At 41.0% G+C, this 25,185-nt stretch overlaps 1 protein-coding gene across 1 annotated transcript in view; it reads left to right on the top strand.

Annotated features, from left to right (window-relative positions):
- LOC143154914 (disintegrin and metalloproteinase domain-containing protein 10) overlaps positions 1-25,185 on the top strand; it is a 231,630-nt gene that overhangs the window by 59,364 nt on the left and 147,081 nt on the right. The window contains exon 3 of the mRNA XM_076326993.1: positions 8,520-8,641. Coding sequence (XP_076183108.1) covers positions 8,520-8,641 — 122 coding nt within the window. The remainder of the gene's footprint in view (positions 1-8,519; positions 8,642-25,185) is intronic.

The following is a 25,185-nucleotide window of genomic DNA, read 5'->3' as shown; positions in this document are numbered from 1 at the left end:
CTTCTAATATATATTCGTTACTTGTAAACATTTTCAAAAATATTTGGCATATATATTGAAGAAAATTAAATATTAGGTAAAAAAGTAAAATAAACTCTTCTTCTTTCTTCTGTAATGAAAAAAATTTGAAATAAAATATTATTCATTGTATACCTGCAACGTATGAATTGTGGCGTATTAATTTCTAATATAGTATATACAAACAAACGTATTTTTGTAGTAGCTATTTATGATGCTGAACCTCACGATTAAATCGACACGATGAATTTATCTTGTCTTGTCTTCGCAGATTTCGCAATATCTTGATGTTTCTTTATCGCAATTATTAACAACTATCATAGGAGCAAACTTTACACAATTTTTCATATATCCTAGTATCGATAATGTGTTACAACATCAATTTGTTAAAATATTCGGTTAGATAGAAGAAAGGCAATCGAAATAACGAAAAGTCACCTTCGAAATTGCGTCATATAGTATTGCGCAATAATATTCTAGATGTCATATTGCCACAATAATATTCTGTCAAAATTTCGAAGGTGACTTACTATTACTTCGACTGCTTTAGTTCCGTCCAACCGAATATTTCAACAAGTTGATAGCTTCTAAGCCATTATTTACACCAGGACATTGTTAATAATTGTTTAATCTATGGTCCTACAATGGTTGTTAATAATTCTGATAAATAAACGTGAAGATATTGCGAAATCTACGAAGGCGAACGGTTTCTATGAATATTTGTTCTTGAACGCGATTGTTATTAATATTTACGTATGTTCTGCGTAATAGCTTTGTAACTGCGCTACTTACGCTTGCCACCAGAGGGAAACTAACCACCGATCGTTTCCCGCAAGTTCCCGTACCTGCTCCGATCGGTATATATACGATCTCTTACCGATCTTCCAATGTCCCAAGGTATAAGGCTGGGCCTATTAGGTTGCCTTACTGAGGAGTCCACTAACAGGCCCAGAATGAAAAACACTCCTCCCCTCTCCTTTTCCACTTTCGACTCCTAGGCCCGCTAAAATCTAAAAAATTGTTCCAAGTCCAAGCAGCCGTATTGTTTTCCAGTCACATCGGTCCGGGAACATTCACTCCAATCGTGAATCGCATCTTACATTGACGTTTTGATAGAAACGTAACAGTTTCCAAAAGATTGAACTAAATAGATTTCTCACCCTTAATTCTCGGGGTAGTTTTCACCACAAACAGTTTCTCATACAGAAAATGATCCTGTAATATTTTTCTTAATAATATAATACACACTTAGGGCCTATATGAAACTAGTGACTAATAATTTTAATGCTTCGAACAGGTTCACATTCTCTTGGAAGGAATGGAGTCGAGGCTCGAGAACGAGACACACTTCGTTTCGAGTTTTCTGTTCCGTCCAATATGCGCTGCGGCTTCCCCTCGACGGCAGTTCGTATTAACGTTTATGCAATACGGTTATTGTTGAGAAACTTCTGCGCCAGTTAGCGGACACCGCCGCGCGGCAGTGAATCGTTTACGTGCGTTATAGAGCACCGTTACTATTATCCGCTTCCTTATATTCCGTGCTTCTCGTTACCACGCTGAAACAAGGATATCATTAGCTTGACTATGCTTTCATTCTGAGCGCTGACGATTGTCAGGGAATTATATTCCGAAAGTTTGCCCTCATCGCCAGCAAGTTAAACTCCTATTAGGGGGTACATTCGTTAAAAGAGTAAACTTTTCTTCGATTTTGTTGCGTCTGTGAATTCCCCGTAACGAAACTTGAAATATTGGATCTGTTAATTCTCTTTTTAATGCACCTTAATGATTTCTGTGAATTATTTTAATGAGATTTGTTCGTGGCGCAAGACGCCGTTGCAAATCCAACGAACTAGTTAACTCGTTTCGACCAAAATTGTTGGCTAACGAGTTCTGGTCGCGTGACAGACAGCCCTACAAACACGAGAGTTTGGGAAAATTCTGGTGAATTCAGCCAATCGAACACGGTACTCGAACAATCTCCTGTTTGCAATCTCTCGATTCATCAATCTTTCAATTTTCACACATTCCAGCGTGACGTTACAATTTTTTTTTTTTTTCGCCAATGACAAATGTTTCTGCGCTTGACACATTCCCCGCACAACAGGTAAAATGCATAATCCTCTTTGGATCCTTTTCGGTCAGATTATTAATCGAAAATTTCGAAATAAATCTAATCGAGAATGGAGAGACAGATTCTATAATTATTTTCAAAGATTAACGTTTTAATTAAACGTGATACAATTTCCATTTCTTTCTCGATTACATTAATATTTGCTGTACAATTTTAGGCTAACCATTTTGCATCTTCTTCGTGACTGAAGAGGATCGAACATAGTGATTGAAAGTATTATTGAAAAGTTACACGAAACTGTATTTTATTTGTCGCTGTTACAAGACAAATACTCTTTCTAATTATGGGTTATTACTCAAAATTGCGAAGCATCGATAGAAAATAATATTATTTTATATTGATAGAACGAGACTTACTTGAAAATTAGGTGTATTTCTTCAAGAAAGAACGAGACTGTGAGTGTTTCGAGTGATTTTTTCATCGAGTTGGGGCTGCTTCTCCACGACACGGTCCATTATGGAAATTCATTGAATCCCGGCCATTTGAATTCTCCGCCATCCCCTAACTTCACCACCATCAAATGTAAATTCCCGACGTACCTATTCCATAATTACTTTCGCATAATACGCATTTGTATGTATTACATATTCGCTGGGAGGCGGTAAATCTTACGCGTGCACGCTCGTAAACAGACAATAATAATTCACCAACCACGAATCGTGCGTAAATATAAGAATCGACGCGGTTAAACATGAACAAATAAAAGGGAGACAATGGGCATTTCTCCCACCTGCAAAATTTTATTACGAAGCTTGATTCTTTTTCGTTGCAGAATTTCAAAATTATATATTTTTCACTTAAAAAAGGTGATCCAATTATTCCAACGAATCGTGATACAATTACTTTAATTTGAGGTTATGTTTAAAAGCAATCGTGCGACTGGGCCTCATCTTCGCGTAATTGGGTAATCATTCTGTTATGGCACGTGTGCTTTCTCATAATATAATACCGTGCGTGATAATAATAATAATAATAACAGGTGTGTCTCTTTAAAATGAAAATTAAAACAGGAATATTACATATGGAGGAATACTGTATATTTCTACCCGTTATGTAGTTTGCAAACAGAAGGGAAAGACGTCGCGTTTAAATCACGCGTCGTATGCAGCACAATGATTATTGCACAACGATGGGCTAATTAATGCTCCCCGTAGCGTGCGATGACATTAGTAATTTCATTGCGTTACCAACCATCCGACATTGCGATATTAGTTGCTAAAAGTGCGACCGTCTGCACGTATTGCAATACACGTTGCTATAGATGGGGCTTTGCGAAAATCCAGTAGCAACGTGACACGAGTTACGCAATTGGATAGTACAGGGTGACGTGAAAGTAACGCGATCAAAAATTCACAACACCGAGGAAAAAATTCACCAGTAAAAATATACAAATAAAACGTACGGAGTGTTTCCAGTCTACAATTTTCTTCTCAGGTTGAACGTATCTTCGATGTTTAAGTTGGTATGCTCGCAATATTATTTTTTACAACGACTTCGCGAACTTGGACTCGCGTTACTTTTGCACCACTCTGTACAGTTTGCTGGAACGCAATTAGAAGCGTTTCGAACTTACCTCGAAACTAATGTGGAAAATAAACCAATGATTCTTTCATTTTCGAGTGTACAAGCAGTAGACGTATTCGAACACACACTGTGAACATTCTACAGTGTTTGTTATTGGAATTCGATTCTTCATATTTCCAACGTCCGGGCTACGAATTTCCGGTTTGAAACTTGGACTTCATTTCTGACTCTCCCTCAGATCTTACAAGGGATATAGTTCTGAGAGAAGTCGTAGCAAACGTTTATCTTCCTGACGCGCCTCATACGTGATCCGGGTCAAAGGGAAACTTCGCGGAATAGAAATCTACGACACGTAGACGCGAAATCTACAAATATGTTGACGCAATATATCGTAGATCAAGGTCAGAGGCGTTCAGAATTGAAATTACATTTCCAGCTGGCGGATACCGATAGTTCGACGGTGACTTTAGCCTCAAAGAAACTAAATCCACGAATTTGGTGACGCCGGTGGCTTACGGGGATGAAAACTGCGATCCCTTTGGAACTGGAACCGACACGTTCCATCAATATTGTCATTATAGTTTCCGAAGTCCATATTCTGTAATCTGGAACTTACAGTCCAATTCGACATTTTCTCGGTCCTTCCTGGAGGACTATATACATTTCAAAGTGCAACTCGAGCAGAGAATCGACTCTTCGATATTTTTGTTATCGCACGTAACCGTGGCTGGTAACTTTTACGAAGGTGTCGGTCGAAAACAGTCAACTCGTCTTATTCGCAGCAACGCACACAATTCGACTCCTAATTAAGCCGAGTTTAGAATTTACCCGCATAATAGGAGATAACTACTCCCTGATACTACAGTATCACAAACAATTTAACTCCTGATTAGCCCAAGCTTGGGCTACATAAATTAGGACATAATTACTCTGTATCATAAACATTCTCCTGTTTGAAATTGAATTTACTATACCGGGCAACGCGAACAGGTATGATCGCAAAATAGTTTCGGTTACAATTTTATCTTTTTGACTCGAGGAAACATTCTTGTCGACCTCACCAATATTTTTCCAATTTCTCGAGAAAAAAAACACAGTTTTCAAGTGTTTTCACAGGCGGTGGTTGAAAGACGATCGATAGATCGATCATAAAATCATCCTATATGGAAAATTCATCGCATCATTTGAAAAAAAATTATTCTTAATATCACAAACAACTTGTCTTCTTCTTCAAATCGAATTTACTGTACCAGGTAGTACGATTAGTCACGTCCTTGATCACAAAACTAGTCTCACAAATAAGTCACAATTTTGCCTTTTTGTCTCGAGAAAACATTCTTGTTGACTCTACCAATACTTTTCAAATTTCTCGAGAAAAAAAACACAGTTTCTAAGTGTTTTCAAAAACAACACATCGATCACAAAATCATCTTGAATGGAAAATCCATTGCATAATTTTGATCAGAATTATTTCCAATATTACGAACAATTTGTCCCCTATTTCAAATCGAAACCACTATACCAGCCACACGATTAGTCACATCCTTGATCACAAAATTAATCTCGGTCACAATGTTCTTCTGTCTACTCGAGAAAATATTCTTGTCGATTTCGCCAGTACTCTTCACAACCTCCTTTAGATTTTTCAAATCTAAACCACTATACCAGCCACACGATTAGTCACATCCTTGATCACAAAATTAATCTCGGTCACAATTGTGTTCTGTCTACTCGAGAAAATATTCTTGTCGATTTCGCCAGTACTCTTCATAACCACACGATTAGTCACATCTTTGATCACAAACTTAATCTCGGTCACAATGTTCTTCTGTCTACTCGAGCAAATATTCTTGTCGATTTCTCCAGTACTCTTCACAACCTCCCTAAAAAAAAACAATTAAGACATCCATCACAAAATCATCCTATACGGGAAATTCACCCGCCAATTCGATCCTAAAATTAATTTCGATCACAATTTTACTTTCCTTCGCTCGAGGAAACGTTCTCCACGGTTAATTGAATCACTCGTCGAAATAAAATTGTCGACACCAGCGATGTCCGAACGATGTCACGAACCACCTATCTCTCGCGCGATCACAAAATTACCAGGTTTCATCAATCTATGTTCGATCGCGAGACAGAAAGCCCCGCACGCGGAAAACGTTCGACAGACGGTAACCACTTCATCAGCGTGGATTAATGCTGCACGCGTTGCTTTCAATGTCTCATCAGTTACATTAAACACAGTGACATCCGCGCGCGCACAAACGCGTATCAGCCGCTTTCTCCACGATGAATAATTGAAATCAGCCACGCACCGCTCGTGAAAGGAGACTCGGTCACGATCGATAGCCTATCGCGGGCTTCGCCAATAATTAGGTGAAAACATCGCCTCCTCTCCGATGGGATTATCGATTGTGCAGCACCACGGTTGCATGTAAACCCTGCCACGCGAGTCCGTGGCACACGTAAGGGACCGGTTATAACGTAATATGCAGCCCTCGTTACGTTACATTGTGCAATTATTTTGTGACACATTGTCCCGTGAAGTTCGCCTCGTGCAGCGGTTCTCATCCGGTTTCCTCGAGGACTACCACGATCGCGAAACGTGTCACGGATCCATCGATCGTGATCGCGTGACCGAATTCTCTCGCGTCTTGATGAAGATGAATTTTTGTCGAAACATTCGAGAATGGAAATATTATACACATATGTGATCCGCGAATATCGGTTTGTGGTGCACAAAGGGAACCAATTAGACCGCGTAGGCTTTGTTCCTTCGTATTATGCGAGCATTATACGACACATTGTCCCGTGAAGTTGTTTCACTTTACGCGACGGTTCTCATCGGGATTACCGCACAGAAATTCAAAACTCGAGCCATTTATCGCTAAAAGACGACAGTGTAAATATGCTATGATATTTCGAGAAACATGGACGGCTTTGAAGTCTCGATGTAAACAGTGCCGAAGAGAGGATCTTCCATAGGTATGGCTGCAACTTGCAAATATGAATCTATGGTGTACCAAAGGGACCAATTAGGACGTGTATGCTTCGTTAATTTACACTGTGTAATTATTATCTGACGCATTGTTCCGTGGCGTTTGTTTCACTTGGTTCAGTGATGCTCATCCGTGGTTGTACAAGTATCTATCGAAAATTTTCAGACTCGTCGCATCTGTTGCGAGAAATAAGTGTATGGAAACAATGTCAAAATTGTTCCTTTTATTACAGATTGCTTATATTTTAAACGTCTTTGCATTATCGTGAACAAGAGGATAATTGTAGATAGTGACGACCGGTGAAACAAACTGTACATAAGTATTTGTTTCGCGATTCTCGTTTTGTTTAAAGCTCATGAATATTTCTGCAGTGGTGATAAGAATTTGAGCTCTTTTAATAAGGGTAGAAGTAATTTATACGAAACGCCCATTGTTAGAGCCGCATTTAAACGATATTCGGTTCGTTAAACAGTACTTGCATCGTTCCGGTTTGTTGTAAAATTTTACCGTCGTTGACTTGATGTTTACTTGTACAAGTTTCGGTGGAAGTTCGAAGTGAAATGTTAAACGAATTTTAGCATCAGAAGTGGAATTATGGCAAATACTTGTACCATTTTCTTCTGTGATTTGTTCTGACGCTCTATGAATGTAAAAGTGAAGGGGTGGGGAGGAAAGAGGAGGGCATTGACTCTTGTTTCACCATTAAATGGTGTACGATCAACTAAATGGATACGAATGATTACTCGGTCGAAAAATGTCGATTGACCTTCATAACAGTCAATTCAATCTCGGCAAACGAAAGCTGTTATTAAATTCATTGTTGTTACGCCATACTTTATTCGCTTGATTCCCCTTTCGAAATCAATATTGCAGCTAACAATGATACAACGTTTGAAAGTCATTGTTTCGGCCGTAATAAATCGAGCAGTATCATGCGCAGAAATCACATTCGAATGGAAAATATTGAGAACCAATAACCATTTGAATCATTTTCTTGAAAATATTTGTTTTGCACGAAGTAATGTTATTCGTGGTAGAGTAAATTTTTCACGAACCGTTGAATGTTCATAGGTATTTTTGCGTGGAAAGTTTCCCAAAAATTCTGAATTATTTAGGAGCAAATTTCCTCTCTCCTGCAAAAGTAATTAGGCGTTCAAGCACGATGAGAGAATTATGTATCTTAACTTAATCGACTAATGAGCTACGCGTAGTTATAGTGTTTGACATCAACACACTCACGGCAATGCAGGTGTGTGAGTCTTAATAGGTGTGCAGATTAGCAACTGCTAATATTGGCTAATTGATTATCCCCTTGCCAACCCGCCCACGTTACAAATGATATAATTTAATGTTTCGTCTGTTGTGATGACATTCGTCGGGCATCAAAATATATATTCACCTTTGAAAGAAAGATGAACGATTTTAAATTCTTAAACTTCGGTGCCTGAAAAGAAAACTTCAGTATCAAAAATCAAAATAATATGGAACTTCGATGGTCGGTCAATTTTTATTGTAAAAATTCAAACGATGGAGAACTTGGAAGATCGGTGAATTTCCATTTTATGTATCGGAACGATGTAGAACTTTGAGTGTCGGTAAATTTTTATTTCGAGGATTTATGTGGATAGATCTTCGAAGACGAGTAAATTTATAATCTTAAAAAATCAGAATGGTGCAAAATTTTGAGTATCGTTGAATTTTTATTTGAAGAATTTAAGCGGTACAGAACGTCGAGTAAATTTTTATCTCAAAAGTTACAACGTTACGGAACTGTGAAGATCGGTAGGTTTTAATTGTTACTCGATAAAGAAATTCAGGTTAAATTTTCTTGTTTACTGTTCCAGGGTTTTCAAGATGAGGCTCACAAGGGACACGAGTTTATTCCACGAGAATGTCGTCTTCGAGGGATCGAATGGCCGGCAAATTGCGTTCGATCCGCTGCACGCTTACAGCGGGACACTCGAGGGTGAGCGAGCATTGAATTTTTTAAATTTCTCCGGGCGAAAAAGAAGTAACGCGTCGGGAACGAACGAGCAAAGACGACCCTTAGGCAGTGCGAGGATAATTCATTAAAATGGAATGCACGGCGGTGAACGTAAAACGAAACCACTGCGAAATAGGGTGGGTCGTCGCGTTTGACTTTTTCACATTTTAAACACGGTTACGCTCGCTTTTTTATTCGCGAATTCTCAAAATTGCACGATTTCAGGTGAAAAGGTGAATGGAAAGAAATTTACAGCATGGAACCCGCTACCGCGCAAAATTACATTAACGGTGTTTCGTGCTGCTCGACAAACTGGAACCCATTTTTTTCATTCAATTTCGGATCTAACAATTTTTAAGATTCGAATCTGTAGTTCTTCGTACACCACTTACCCTTCCAAAATGAATTCCAGAGGTAACGGGACCTTCGTGTATCAGAACGATGAATATTTATTAACTTGTTTTTCTTAGGTTCATTTATCAGTCTACTACTTTTTTATAAGTGTAAGTTATTCATGCTCCGTCAGGTATTTTTTGGTCAATTTTCCTAGCTACGTAATTGTTCTCTCGATACTCCTGTATTAATCTTGTCTCGGTATATATAGTAATCTGTTTTCTCTCTAATTAATCCTATCTAACTCGTCCTCTTGGATGATCAGTTATTAACCTATTTCTCCTCCAATCGTGATTAACGATTATCAATTGAACCAGCTTTTTGTGCAACGTCGTCGATTTACCCAGCGTTCGTGTATCTTCGTGAGAAATAAATGTAGCCCAGAAACGGAGATCGTACACCAACAACGGGATCGATTCTCAGATCATCGCGCGGCGAGCAAAAAATTCACGCGCGTTGAAAGCGTTCTCCGGGCTGGTTCCTGAATCTCCGAGAGCGCGCGAAAAAAGAGAGAAAAAAAAAAAAGAGTAAAGGGTAAAGGGGGAAATTCCGGTTGGTCGGCGGTGAAAGGGCCACTCGACGATTCCCTTTCTTCCTTGGCCCAGGTTTCTGTCGGTGAAATTAAAATGCAGATAGCGAATCGATTCGCCCGCGGTCCAAGTTCGGTCTTCAGCCGATTCTCGCGGGGAAATTTCTCGACGATATTAAAACCTGTACTGGGTGTCTAGTTAAAAACAATACGTCTTCCTCCGATGTCTTAAACAATCGAAAGCATTCAAAATTGGACAATACAATTTGATAACGATTATTCTCTTACAGATGAGAAACAATCGAATGTCAATTTTATTTACAGTATGCTTTACCATCTTTGATATTCTAAACGATGAGAAACATTGCCCGAAAGAATTAAACAACACAATCTGATAACAATTATTTTCACGTGGATGGAAAGTATTCGAATATTAATTTTATTTACAGTATGCTTTACCATCTTCAATGTTTTAAACGATGAGAAACATTGCCCGAAAGAATTAAACAACACAATCTGATAACAATTATTTTCTCGTGGATGAAAAATATTCGAATATTAATTTTATTTACAGTATGCTTTACCATCTTTGATATTCTAAACGATGAGAAACATTGCCCGAAAGAATTAAACAACACAATCTGATAACAATTATTTTCACGTGGATGGAAAGTATTCGAATATTAATTTTATTTACAGTATGCTTTACCATCTTTGATATTCTAAACGATGAGAAACATTGCCCGAAAGAATTAAAGAACACAATTTGATAACAATAATTTTCTTGTAGCTGAGAAACATCTGAAAATTAATTTTACTATTTTAAGCGTCAGAATTTGATAAAAAAATTTTAAAAATAAAAATTATGGCTAAAGTTAATAGTTTTCCAGATATCCACTAGTGTTTCTCGCCCTAGTAGAGTGCCGAAGCTAGGACTGTTTCGGTCGATATTTCGATTATTATCGATAGTACAGAAAATTTGCACAGAACCGAAAGATCGTAGAATTTAATTTGCAACGATTCTTGTTATTTCCATTTTCGCGGTAAAAGCAACAGTGAGCGAGGTATCGTACGTTTTACCATCGCTGCCCCGGACAATTCCCTCTGTTGACAAGAATTTTGTAACGCAGCTTAGATTTTAAGCCGGGCTTCGTATTTCATTACAATTGCTCCGAGCAATTTCCCGGCGGCGTAGTCGCAGACACAGAGATATCTGCATTTTATTCGTATAGATGGACGGGGATATTAAGGCGGCCTATTTCTAATGGGCCGCTCTGTATTCGGTCGTTTCGCGAGGGTTCGACACGAAACCCGGTCGAAGGGATTGGCGGATGGTTCGGCGCGCAAAGCACACGTGAACGCGTGTATATTAAAACCACAAGCCGTGCAAAGGCTGGTTCGAGATAGGGGTACGTTCAAAGGAAACGCGTATATGCTCTCAACGATCCTTCCGCCATTTGCGTTTCTTCCTCTACGGCTCGTTGTGTTCTCTGCTTCAGTAGGTATATCCTCGATGTTGTTTCGTCCCTTTTAACTGCTCCAATGTTTCTTCTTCGGATCGATCGTTCGAGAATTCGTCGTAACGTTCCATAGACGATGATCATTGTTCGGTGGTTGTATTGTTCGGAAAATTTCCTTGGTACGACAAACGGTTTCGTTGTACAGGGACTGTGCATCACGATGGGACCCAGCACGGGTAGCGAAGTTTCTCAAGCTTGAAGTTTCGGAAGACCTTTCACTTTCGACTTTGTTAACCGCGCAAAGTTGTTTTCGACAGCGAAATTAGGACAGACGTTCCCGTTGCCACTGAGCTTTCCGTTCAAAATTCGGGAACACGGTTCGGTTGGCCGTTTCACTCATAGTTGATAGAATTACGTTTCCCGAAAGGAGGTTATTGGCGTTGGTACGAAGACGTGCCCGAACGACGAAGCTCCGGATATCGTTCCATCGTAATATCCCATTGACGTTGGCTTTCGATCGAGATTAAGCGCGAGTTAGATTTTAATAACAACAATTCATCCGTGGACCGCCTCTTGGTTACTCACGATCTTCCTGTATTATTTCTCTCTCTCTCTATATATATATATAGAAACCTATGAAAAAAAACATAGTTTCAATTTATCGAACCGTGTCACGAACACGAACATAACCTATCCGTCGCACGCCACGCTCGCCAAATACCGTCGCAAACATGTTTTTCATTTTTTCCCATCGCTCTCCCTCCCGTACCACCCACTGTTCTATTTCTATTTTTTTTTTTCATTTTTATTTTTATTTTTATTTTTATTTCGTTTAATACAGTCCAGCGCCGCTTGTCGCTAGCAGATGGCACAGAGGCGTCGGAGATTCAAGTCACGCGGACGTTTCTCGCGCGTTTTATTCGATTACGTCGATTTTAAAACGCATCTCGCCCCCTTAGGTCGGGTGGAGAAGGGTGGTGGGGGAGTGCATAACGAAATTTCAATAACGCGTAACATAATTGCGCGCGCGCGGCCGAGAATCGGGAATACATTCGCGCGGGACGAAATTGATTCTCGGACTCCTTTCGCCGGGACTACGAAACCCGATAAATTCTTTAATAAATTCCGAACGAAGCACCGCGGTCGATGAATTCCGCCACCGCGACTATTCACCCCTTTTCCACGACTTTTTTCGCGCGTCCTATCGTTCTCCGCCCAGCACGCCCCGCTCTGCTTGCTCTCCCCTCCTCTCCCACCGCCCCTTCCTGTTTCTCGTTTTTTCTCGGCTGTTCTTTGTTTACTCTAATATTTTTTTGGTCCCATTTCGCGTGTCCCTCCGCTTCTGTTCCGCGCTACGTCCCGTCCTACTGTCTCGCCGCCATCCCACCTCCCACCCACCCCCCACCCTCGTCCACCCCTTCTTTTTGTATTCGTCGCCCCCTCCGGTGGCAACGATACAGCAAGCCAAGTGGGTTATTGGATGGTTTCCAATATGCCCGCTCGCTCGACCACTGCGGTACTTTATGCGCCCTCATATCATTTCCACGGTTTTTTACGGGGTGACGTTACCCCCGGGACAGGGGTTGCTCCCAGCTGGATAATTTTCGACGAACTTCTGGCGGACAGCTTGATTATCCCGGTTGAAAAGCGAGGTACTTTTCGGCTCGGGGTTTATTCCAAGTTTCTCTTCGAATGTGTTTGGAAATCTTGTAGATTAATTTTAATATCCGTCTATTTTATAACTTGGTTACACTTTGTCCCATTCTCACGTGTTCACTCTACTCGTCTCGTTTCTTCGGATATCCTATTCTTCTCGCATCCACACATTCGATCTACGTAACGCGATCTCGTGTACGTTCACACTAGAATAAATAAACACGAGGCCATTGAACTTGTGTTTGGAAATTTGAAGATTAATTTTAACACCTATGCGTTTGGTCGTTCTTTTTATTCCTTGGTTACACTTTGTCCCATTCTCACGTGTTCACTCTACTCGCGTCGTTTCTTCGGATATCCTATTCTTCTCGCATCCACACATTCGATCTACGTAACGCGATCTCATGTATGTTTACACTCGAATAAATAGATACGAGGCCATTGAACTTCTTTCGTCACATTCCTAACCTCATGGTTTCTCTCCTTCTCCAATATCCTCTGGAATAAAATATCTCGATGCCCGTTCGATTGCATTCGAGAAAAAGTCAAATATGAACGATCGTTGCAAAGGAGAACGAAATTCCGTGGAGCAAAACTTTTTTTGTATTTCATACAAACATATTCCCGTACGTTGTTCGTATCGTTTCTAAGTATAACTCGCAGGTACGTGTAACTATTCCCGCTTTCAAGCAACAAATTTTACCCCGGATAAAAGTAACGTAATTATCCCTAACCGCTGTTGCGATGTTCACACGGTGCGAGGAATTTATTTCATTGGCCTCTCTTATTTTTTTAACCTCGGTCAAGATCAAAATCTCCACCTACCCCGCTTTCAAACGAATCGATGATTGCGAAGTAATAATAAGCCAAACGAGGTAGTATTTGAATTTATTTTCATCGAGATAACGTCGTCAATCCATCGATGATACTTTTACAAAGCCACTTATAACGACAAACGTAAACTTTTTTACAGGTGGATGAAATTCTTAAAAAATAATATCTCGAAAGCGAGTATTACGGCGATTATTGAGCTGTTCGCGTGGGAACTTGTTCGTTAAGACTTCAAGGACCGTCAACAAGGCGAGGTTTGTCGAAAAGCTCGACGTTGGAACTTTTTCATTAAAGCAACGACATCCTAGTTATTTGAAAATTTCATCGAAGATAACGTGAACTTCGCGCGTGTAAAGGGTATAAATATTCATGGGAGTCCGGCAAAATGGATGTATCGCTGTGGAGGCCGCACCGACCGGTGATTAAAACTACATCGTTGCGATGAAAAAACGAAAGAAAACTGACCGGGCGATACATTTTTGTAATTAAAACTTCAAAGCGCCGGCAATTTCTGCGGCGTTTCACCCTAATAACGCATTTTATATGAGCGTCCGCTTAGCAACGTCGAGGTGGATTGTGCTCTCTCGGTTTTCCATCGTTGTTGAAGTATATTGTAAGGACTATCTTTATTAAATCCCGCGTGACTAAGGTTTAGAAGTTTGCAAAGGAAAGGAAACTCCCTTTTAACGTTTCTACTATATTTATTTAAAAATAAAACTTTCTTCGACCTCGATTCAATTCGACAAATCTCCAACAACAAGTGTCCCAATTGCGCTTCTCTCGTACCCTATATTCTCACGCGCATTCGTTCTCTTTCATTCTAATCTTTAACCTTTCTCACTTTACACACCTGATCACGTTCGTTCATAATTCCTCAGTCTGATGTCATCTCGATTACTCGTCGTTCGCACCTTGGCTCGAAAACACAGTTGAAAACACTTCACTCGTTCGTATATCCCAAGGACTCTTCGCATTTTCTCAGAGTAATACGTATTTCGTTACATTCCTACAATATTAATGAATATTTTAATGAGAGATACTAACAAGAATCTGGAAATATTACGCCTACTCGACCGCGATCAGTTGAATTTACAAACAGAGATGGCCCCCACCTCTTTCTCTTGTTGTTCGTTCGTATAGTGATAGTAAAGTGTTCGCAGGCAAAGAACGTTCGTCGAACTTTTATCTAAAATTACGAAACAACGGATGGAGGTATTGATTCGTGGATTAATATCCCCGGTTTTCGTCGGCATCTGTTTCCAATACGTCGAAATTCAGCGCTGCCTTTTTGCGACAATAGATACACGTTCGTTCCGATTCACATTTATTAACTACCTGGTGTTAATTAAACTTGTTGCACCCGTATACCAATCAATCATCGAATTTCAAGAGCTCTGCGCGATTCATTTCCGTTCAATGTGTTTAATTATGTTTAATCCGGCGAAGCGCAGACTGTTTTTTAATATTAAAATCATATTGCATAGGGAACCTTATCCTATATTAATTTTGTGCAATCTAACCGTGTTCAGGAATTCTATATTACGTAATATATTTAACAGGTACAAACAACGCGTACGTATCTGGATACACAATGTTTTTGTTGATATTTTCCGCCAATTATTTTAATGAAAGCGGTTGCTCATCTACGTAACCATCCGTTATTTTAAAAGAGAATACGTACCGGGGACAAAAGCTTCATTTTGTTCGTATTTGATTTATATTTAACGCAGATTTCGCCAAGAATTGTTCTTAATGTAAACGTTGTCTAAAATGTGCCTAAATCTAATCAAGACCCGGTGTAAACACAATTGAGACACTATCTGGACTAATTCAGATTTCATCAAGAGTTGTTCTAGACCTCATCCAAGTGGGTTTAAAGAAGAGTCGATGTAAATATAATCTAAAATATGCCTACATCTAATCAAAATTTAATCAAACTAACTCTGACTTGACCAATAATTATTTCAGATCTCATTCAAGTACAGGATAAGTCTAAAGAAGAACTGGTGTGAATATAATTCAAAATAAGCCTGAACCTAATCAAGATATTGCGTAGACATAATCAGTATACTGTTTTGACGTAACACGCATGTACCTAACGTGGAACAGATATACACCTCATCTAAACCTGGCATATCTCTAATGAAGACTTTGGGATGTAACCTAAATCTGGAGCAGACATAATCTAAACAATGCTCTGATCTAACATACACATGTACAGTTCTGATTCAAACTTGTTACAGATTTCATTTCAACCTACCATACGTCTAATAAAGATATTACCTAGATTCAATCTAAGCAAAACTTAGGTCTAGAGATAACCCAACCAAGTGCTATATTAGATCCGATCCAAGCTCTGCTGAACCAACTCCTGTTCTATGGTAGCATACTTTGCAATGCATGACTCTAACGCACACCTGTACACTCCCAATTCATACTAGTCATAAATTTAATTTCAATCTAGCACACGTCTAATAAAGATATTGCCTAGATTCTATCTAAGCAAGACTTAGGCACGGAGATAACTACTCTAGATCCGATTCAAGCTATGCTAAACCCACTTCTGCATTATGGTAGCCTGCTAAACAATGCACGAATCTAACACACAACTGTGCAGTCCCAATTCATACTAACCATAAATTTCATTTCAACCTAGTACACGTCTAATAAAGATATTGTCTAGATTCTATCTAAGCAAGACTTAGGTATGGAGATAACTACTCTAGATCAGATTTAAGCTTTGCTAAACCCACTTCTGCATTATAGTAGCCTACTAAACAATGCACGAATCCAACACACAACTGTACAGTCCCAATTCAAACTAGTCATAAATTTCATTTCAATCTAGTACACGTCTAATAAAGATATTGTCCGGATTCTATCTACGCAAGACTTAGGTATAGAGATAACCTAACCAAGTGCTATATTAGATCCGATTCAAGCTCTGCTGAACCAACTCCTGTTCTATGGTAGCGTGTTAAAAAATGCACGAATCTAACACACAACTGTGCAGTCCCAATTCATACCAGTCATAAATTTTATATGAACCTAGCACACGTCTAATAAAGATATTGTCCAGATTCTATCTAAGCAAGACTTAAGTATGGAGATAACTACTCTAGATCAGATTTAAGCTTTGCTAAACCCACTTCTGCATTATAGTAGCATACTAAACAATGCACGAATCCAACACACAACTGTGCAGTCCCAATTCATACTAGTCATAAATTTCATTTCAATCTAGCACACGTCTAATAAAGATATTGTCCGGATTCTATCTAAGCAAGACTTAGGTATAGAGATAACGCATCCAAGTGCTACTCTAGATCCGATTCAAGCTTTGCCAAATCAACTCTCGCGCTACGGTAGCCTAGCCTACATCCACCTAGTATCTAATCCAGATCTGTCCTACTGGCGACGCAAGTCTGGCAGGCGGTTGCGAACGAAAATCTTTATTCTTCGTTCGTGGAAGCCTTTTGATCGAAGTCGGGAAGTCTGTCCTCCGGGAGTCAAAGAACGTCTCTACAAAGCCTGGGGCGAGCCCTAAATCAATGAAATTTCGAGGGAACCCTTCTCGGGCAACGTTGTAAGCCCCCCGCGTCGTAAAATTCGCCGCTAACGAAGCCGAAAAGCACGAAACAAGGTTTCAATTTACGTGGAGCACGTCCGAGCAAATCCCCGGACGGCGGAGTCAGCGATTCACCGGATCTAATAAAGGGTGGCAGCCGGCTCGCGTGACACCGTCTTCGCGGGAATTAGCATCGAAACGACGGATTCGTCGGGACCGAGGGAAACGGAGAAACCCCGTGACACGAACGACTTACAATAACGTTTCCTCGTCATCCCCTACGACAGAGCGCTAAACAGCTACTTTGCAATCTCCTTCGGAGCTTTCCACGCCGGGTCTTCAAGGAGTCCAATTTTAATCATCTAAGAGTCGCGCGTCAGTCGTCGAGAAAGAGAAAGAAAACGTCTACCGAGCCAGGCACACGGTGGGAGGGGGGCAGCGGCGGCAGGAACGTCACTTACGAGGAATTGCAATTTTCTCTAAAGACCCCGAAAGACGAGAGGAACCTCACCCTCCTCTACCTCTCGACCCTCACCTCCGCCCGTTTTCCCTCATCGCTGGTGTCGGCCGAATTCTACGGCGTTGTGCACATCTCCAACCGAGCCATTTGTCCAAAGCAATTTCCATCTGCGAACGGTTTTCATCGACTGTCTCCCCCTCCCCCTCACTCTCCATCGTCTACCGCGAATCCCACGAAGTCTCTACGCGGCTTGGAACTTTTCTCTCGGCGACGGCGTACCCTCCCCCCGTGCCCCGTCCCTCGCAACCCGATCGCTGGGAAAATGGAGAAGCGGGTGCCGCGATGCTGTCAGGATCGTCGTCGTGGAAAGGGGACGCCGCAGTGGTAACCAGAGCCCAGCGGGATGGGCGGAGGGGAGGCGTGACTTCCGTTTCCCGGCGTCTAGGCAACCCGGGCGGAGGGGATGGGTATCGTTTTACCGTGACATCTCGTTAAAAACGACACGTCTTAATTACGTTGTCGAGGTGTCGGTGGCTAGTTTTCTCCTGCCCACCTCGACCCCTAATGTTTCCACGTTTGGGAATCGTCAAGGGGGAGGGGAGGCGGTGGTCTCACGGGGGTAATTCCGAAGGATTTAACGTCCGTAAACTTCGACCACGGTGATTTATTCCTGCCCCGTTTCTTGGCGATAGGGGAGGGAGGACGCCACATGACCGTTTAAGTAGGTAAACAGTCGGGTATTGGAGTTGTGGAAACGGGACACTCGGCGGAGTGATTTTCCTGGAGACTTGTCGGCGGTTTACTTATCGGGAACCGACGATGGTAAGGTAGCAGAGAAGAGACAGAATATTGTGGTATGCAAAGAAGCCAGGGGAACGCTCCGAGGACGGAATTGCTGCTTCCACGGTACGGAGACCTCCCGCGTAACTCCTATGTCTCTCTCCGTATAAATACTTGATCCCCCGTGGAAAGTTCACGAAGAACAACTTTCGTCGAACTCGGACGTCGATGGTGAAAAACAAGGAACACGAGTCGGGGTTCCCGATGGTCGTCGAATTTAAAAGGAGTCGTCATTCGAACCGACACAATCCCCAACGAGGATCCAGACACGGACGCTGTCTGGTGGATACCCGGTCCAGGAACCGAGGCGGCTCCTAATTAGGCGAGTCATCGGCCAAGAAGAGGGGGTGGGTTAACTGGCCGGATGCCGCGACAACCGTGTCGTCGCGACAATTTAATCGTCCTGGCCCGGGCCAACCCCACCTAGAAATCGTCCATTTATAATTACCCGGGGAGACAAAGACGAGGCAGGCCGTGCACGATACCTTTGAGGGCTGTATGTCTCTTTCGTTATGAATGAATCCGGCAATGAGTTGGCACGGAACCAAAGGATTTCCAGGTGGCCGCGAAATTAAGCTCGACCCCGGTCTGAAACCCTCGGCTGCAATCTATGCTTCACTGAATTTACTGTCCTCCGCTTCCACGACCTCGTAGACGACTTTCAGCGCCACCTCTTTCTCCTCGCCCCTTGCACCCGTTCCGCGCGCAACCGACGCCGCGACAACCCCTCCCTTCCGGTGTTCCGGGCCGCGCAGCCACACGGGACCTCCTGGAAGCGTCGCTCCTAACCTTCGTCTCGAAGTAAGTCCTGCCAGCTGCTACCCGGGGGTGATTACTTCTTCATATTTTACGCTCCGGCGACCGCCGCCTCTCATCATCTTGTTCGCCGTGCTCACGGAGTTTGCTCGAATGCTCCATCGCCAACCCCGTCGCACCGGTGTCACCGTTCCCCAACCCCCCAACCCCCCACCCGTCTCTGAACCCCGTCTACCCTTGGTGGGTTGAGAGGTCAAGACGCTTCTGCACGGCGGAAACTCGTCTTCCGGTTGTTAATCGAAGGAACGGGCGAAAGGGGTTGAATCCAGACTTCTCTCCTTCCATGCTGGTCAGGATGAAAGTTTAATCGGGATCGATCCCGGAATGCGGACACCGCGGTGCGACACCGAGGCTCCTCGGAATAGTTCGCTACGACGATGGTGTCGCACGGTGTTCGGAAATTGGGGCCGATACTTCGGCCGGGTGATGCCACCGGGTTCTTTTCTTTTGTTTTTTGTGTTTTTTTCTTCTTCTTTTGTAAGTGGGAAAAGAATAAGTGTCGCGCGGGGAAAAGTTCGCCGGAGACCCGATGACCGTGCATCGGAAGGATGGGTAAAGTTGACGAAGTTTCCGACGTCATTCCGGTGTCGCGCGATGTCTGCTCGTGTCGCGCGATGTCTCTTGTTGGCTGTCGACGAGCTCCGTGGTCGATCGATAGTTCTCGACGAGCAAAGATGTTCACGGAAATGGGCCGCGGTTTTTTGATAGTGTCTTTCGATGTCTTTCGAGGTAGACAAACTTTGCCAATTTGGGGGTCGTTTCTAGGAAAAAATGTTACACATAAGACAGATTTGTTTTCGTTTTCGAGATATAAATGGGAAGATCGATGTCGAGGTAAGATACTACTTGTTGAAATGAGCTGTACGTGGATATGTGTCTTCTGATAGTGTATTTTGATAGTAGAGGATATTTCGGATCTAAATCGATAAACTACCAATTTGGGAGGTCGTTTCTAGCAAAAAATGTTACACATAAGACAGATTTGTTTTCGTTTTCGAAATATAAATGGAAAGATCGATGTTGAGGTAAGATACTACTTGTTGAAATAAGTGTCTTCTAGTAGTGTATTTCGATGTAGGGGGTGTTCTGATTTAAAATGACCAACTTTGCCAATTTAGGAGGTCGTTTCTAGGAAAAAATGTTACACATAAGACAGATTTGTTTTTTTTTTCGAGATATAAATGGAAAGATCGATGTCGAGGTAAGATACTACTTGTTGAAATGACCTGTACGTGGATATGTGTCTTCTGATAGTGTATTTTAATAGTATTTCGATGTAGAAGGTATTTCGGATCTAAATCGATAAACTACCAATTTGGGAGGTGGTTTCTAGGAAAAAATGTTATACGTACCATGGGTAGATTTATTCTTGTTTTCGAAATACAAAAAAAAATACTGATTGTTGTAGAGTTACTATACTATTTCCATACTCATTGAAATGATCACCTAATCTCTTCGAGCTATATTTTCTTTTTATGGTGTTGTATGAAAACGAAGATGTATTTAGACGGAAAACCTAATCCACGCGATAAATCGATAACAAAAATCAGAGAGCTGCTTTTATCATTAATAATGATTAATGATTTTTCTAATGGTCAGTGGACGAGCTCCATGAAAGCACGTCTACTTGCGTCAATAGAAACGAGAAGTAATCATGTTTAAGAATTTGTTTAATTCGGTCTAAATTGATATAAATACTCATATGTGAAACATAGTTGCAAACAAATGATTGTTTCCAAAAGTTAGGTACTCGTGGTTTATATTACTTCTGCTTTCATATTTTGAAAACGAAGATCTAACTCATGGTACGTATGACATTTTTTGCTAAAAATTACCTCCCAAACATATTGCCAATTTTTGTCGGTTTAGATCTGAAATACTCTGTATAAAGTGTTTAGTTCAATGTGACGCACGATTTTTCAATTTGCGATTATTTGACGAAAAAAATTTTGAATAAATATCGCCCGGTATTGAGTGCACCAGAAACGACGATAATTGAAATTTCGAAATAATTTGTTTTCATAGCGAAACCGAAGTCACTTTGGGTTTTCCAAATAGGAACAGATATTTTTATTCTCATTTTATTGCAGGAGATATCGAGACGAATTTGAAAACTATGTCATCGAATTTTCACTAATACAATACTATGTTCGCGATAGTGGAAATAAAAGATAACTTTTCGCGATATTCTACTTGTAGACACTAAAATGTTTCAATTTAATTTACCAAATATAAATTGGATACAATATGCCGATATTTAGAAATGGAATGCAACCAAAAGCAACTCTAAACATACTATTGTGCTTACGAACAATACTGTTATATGGTTTTCGAATTCGTCTCGATGTTCTGTACAATACGAAGAGAAAAACAATTTTTTACCCCATTTAAAAAACCCAAAGTGACCTCGGTTTCGTTATAGAAAGAAACTATTTTTAAATTTTGTACCATTGTTATTTGTTGGTTGCTCAAGTACCGATCAATTTTTATTAAAAACTTCTTTCCGTCAAATAGTTACAAATTGCTGATAAATCGTTATAGAAAACAGTCTGCATTCCGATATCTTTTAATAATGTCTTTCGATATCATTCGATATCTTTCGATGCATTCGAACGTCTCCTGATAGCTCTCGATGCTTCTCGATATCTTCTGATCATCTCTTGACGTTTCCGAAACCTTCGCGTTTCGTCTCTCAGTAATAAATGTTCGGTTTAGAACGGCTCAATAGTCTTCTGACATTCCGAGACGAATCAATGTCTTACTTTGGTAAGATAAAAGAATTTTCATTGATTTCGCTCAAGGAGAGGGACTCGCTTCAGGTGGTTGCTCTCAAGGGAGAACTCGTTCTTTTCGCGGTGGCGATACTTCCGATCTCTGTTTTTCTCACTTTTCTAATTGCACAAAGGCACCTTTCGTCGAATCGTTGTACACTTTCAACAACCGTTGGATCGTCAACTACGCGACACGAGTACGTAAAATAATGGAACCGAAATGTCCTTCTCAACTATTTCGATTCGTTTCGAGTCTACGAGAACAGCAGAGCGAAGCAAAACGAAATAAACCGGAGCAAAGCGATCCGTTCACAATTTATTCCTCGACAGAGACGAAACTATCCGAGATTACGCGAAAAGTGTTCGAAAGCGAACGTTCTAATCGAGTTAACGCGTATTTTCCTCGCGTCGTCTGTTCCACACACCTCCCCACCCCCTCCCCTCTTTACCCCACTTCCGAAAATTACAGCTCGAATAACACCCGCTGTCTCAAAGCTTTCCGTCAGGCTTTCGAGTTGGATGGGTCGCGTGTCTCGACTTCCGTCACTTTAAATTCCTATGTTATTTCACCTGTGTTTGGTTAAATCGTGTTTTGTTAATAAACGGTCCAATAATTACTAGGCTATCTGGTCTCCGTAGAGATGAGTGAATTATCGTCTTTGATCGTGAACAGTTACAATTTTTAATCCGGTGAGGATTTTATACGTCGTTTAGTAATATAAAGAGTATATGATTGTACACGTACACACACATATGGTCAAATGTATGGTAAAGATCAATATATGGTAAATATTGTATTATTCTTTTTAAGATGGAATCATTATTTTTAGCGTCGTATGTTTGGAGATTCGAGGACAGTACTCCTGGTTTCTAATCCGAGGAGAATTAGATAATAATATTGTTTAGTAATGTACAAGGTACGTTGTAGTCTACGCATACAGTGGGTCATCAAACACTATAACTTCAACAAAATAAGATCAATGTATGGCGAATATCATGATTCCTTTCAAGATCGGATCTTTATTTTCAAGGTCGTGTATTTGAAGATTGTAAGACTAACGACAACCATCGAGATCTTTTTTCATCTGTCAATTTATTATGAGAGCTTTGAACAGTAATCGTTTAGAAGTTTGTTTTCTTCGTTGATACAAATGACTTTGTAATATGTTGTCAAAGTCATTGTTTTAAATAACTGTTTCCTAGGTGAAACAACTTAGGGGTAGATAATCGGAATTTCTTTGTACGTTTCATCAAATTTAACTTAATCCTTCTTTAAATCACAAGAATGAAGAATGATTAGATTAGTTGTACTTCTAAATTCCTTTATTACTAAATCGATCATAAAGGAACTTAGAATTTCGACGCGAAGCATCCCAATTCACCATAAAATGTAATCCAACTTACCCCAATGATTCTACATTCACGTGACTCGAGAATAGATTAAATTAGATTAAATTAAGTTGGGTTAGACCAGGCCGAGTTAGGATAGGATTAAAGTATTAAACGCCTGTAAAGTGAACTTTTATGGAGTGTCCACAAATCCACGAGTAGATACACTTTCTACAAGTTTACCTTCGATGGTACAGTTTCATCGGTTTTCGGGAAATATCTTGATAACCAAACCTGAACGGCTGTATCTCGTATAGAAAAAAGTTGTTCAGAATCTCAACCTTGGCCATATATTTCAACGTCATTGAAATCGGTGAGGAGGTAAAACTTTCAAACAATTACCCTCGGAATCTTATGAAAAGAATATCTCTACTCTTACGGAAAGGAATGATTAATGAAAAGTAACAATAAAAGAATTGCCTCGAAAGTCATTTTCAAGGTTGTCAATATTTCCTCCATACAGTATTATATCCCTTGCACGTTATAGTTTACACAGACCTCGAGACCTCGAAACATCACCAGTTCCTCGAGCATTGAAGCGAGGAGATCATTACACCTGGAACCTATCCGTTATTTTCAGGAAACACCCGCCCGTGGAAGCTCCGTGCAAAGAAAGTCCATTAGCGCGTAGGTAAACAAAAGTTTCGTCTCGTGATCACTGTTCACGAGCTTCGAGGATTGAGTGGTCTCCATCCCCCCTCCCCCTACTTCTTCCAGTGACGCGTTCACGGTTGTTAAGTTCCTAGCGGTAATGCACCGAAAATTACCTATCGTGTTGCGCATAATTGCGCGTATCGATTGCAGAAACCTTACGAAACCAATTCTCACACGAGTTCCACGAGAATGACGTTTAATAAAGTCCAACTAGTGACAATTTTTTTTCTTTTTTTTCATGGAGGGGGTAGGTGGGGATTACGTCAACGTACACGTACCAAGATTAAAAGTTTCACTCGCATATTCGGCACGACGGCGGCGCGATCACTGGGAAAACTCGATTGAACTGAAATTGAACCGAAAAATCTGTTCGTAGTGGAAGCCGGTCGAGTTCGAAAAAAATCGAGAGCCACGCGAAACGTTCCGTCGCGGGAAAGAGATGAGGGGAGGGGGAGGTAGTTAATCCCCGCTGCACGGGGGAGAATTCATGTTCGCTGAATTAGCCGAGCTTTTAAAAACCGCGGAAGTAATTTACGAGCTTTTAATGCACACGACGATTGTTTCCGGGGGAAATATTTCCTGGCAGGGATTGAGAGGAGTGTGGAGCCAAAGGGAAGAAGTCGGAGGAAAGAAGGAGCGCAGGTCGCATTTGAAACAAATTTCTTCGTCCCGAAGGGAGAGGGATGTAACAGCTGGTGGTAACAGGATAATTACTTCTTAGCATTTCACGGCTCGCCGAATCTCGGGCACATTGTGCGTCCGTACTCGAAGGTTCTCTCCCCCCTCCCCCACCCCCTCATCTCTTTCCTTCTTGGCCTTAGCTCGTTCTCAAGAACTCGTGATTCTTTGGTCGTGAAAAGAAGTTCCTCGTTTCTACGACTCAGTGATGGCTGAGCAGCCATTCGCTTCGAGTTCAACGGAATCGACGATGTCGATCGAATATTTTCAATCTGTCGCGATACTTTGTTTTGGTTCAGGTGTGGGTAGACGAGGTGTAGAATGGAGATTTCATTTTATGGGAATTGATATCGCACGAGCTAGGTGTGCACGGTTACAGTTAGCGGTACGTGCACGATACTGAGGCTTTTTTTTTAGACACAAGTTCGAATAGATAGTGAAATTGTATCTTTTACAAAGGTTTAGATATTCGTAAAGGTTC

Source organism: Ptiloglossa arizonensis, chromosome 1, assembly GCF_051014685.1.
Source record: "Ptiloglossa arizonensis isolate GNS036 chromosome 1, iyPtiAriz1_principal, whole genome shotgun sequence".
In the NCBI taxonomy this organism is placed as follows: domain Eukaryota; kingdom Metazoa; phylum Arthropoda; class Insecta; order Hymenoptera; family Colletidae; genus Ptiloglossa; species Ptiloglossa arizonensis.
The sequence above is the reverse complement of the archived record's forward strand: the minus strand, read 5'-3'. Positions and strand labels throughout refer to the sequence as shown.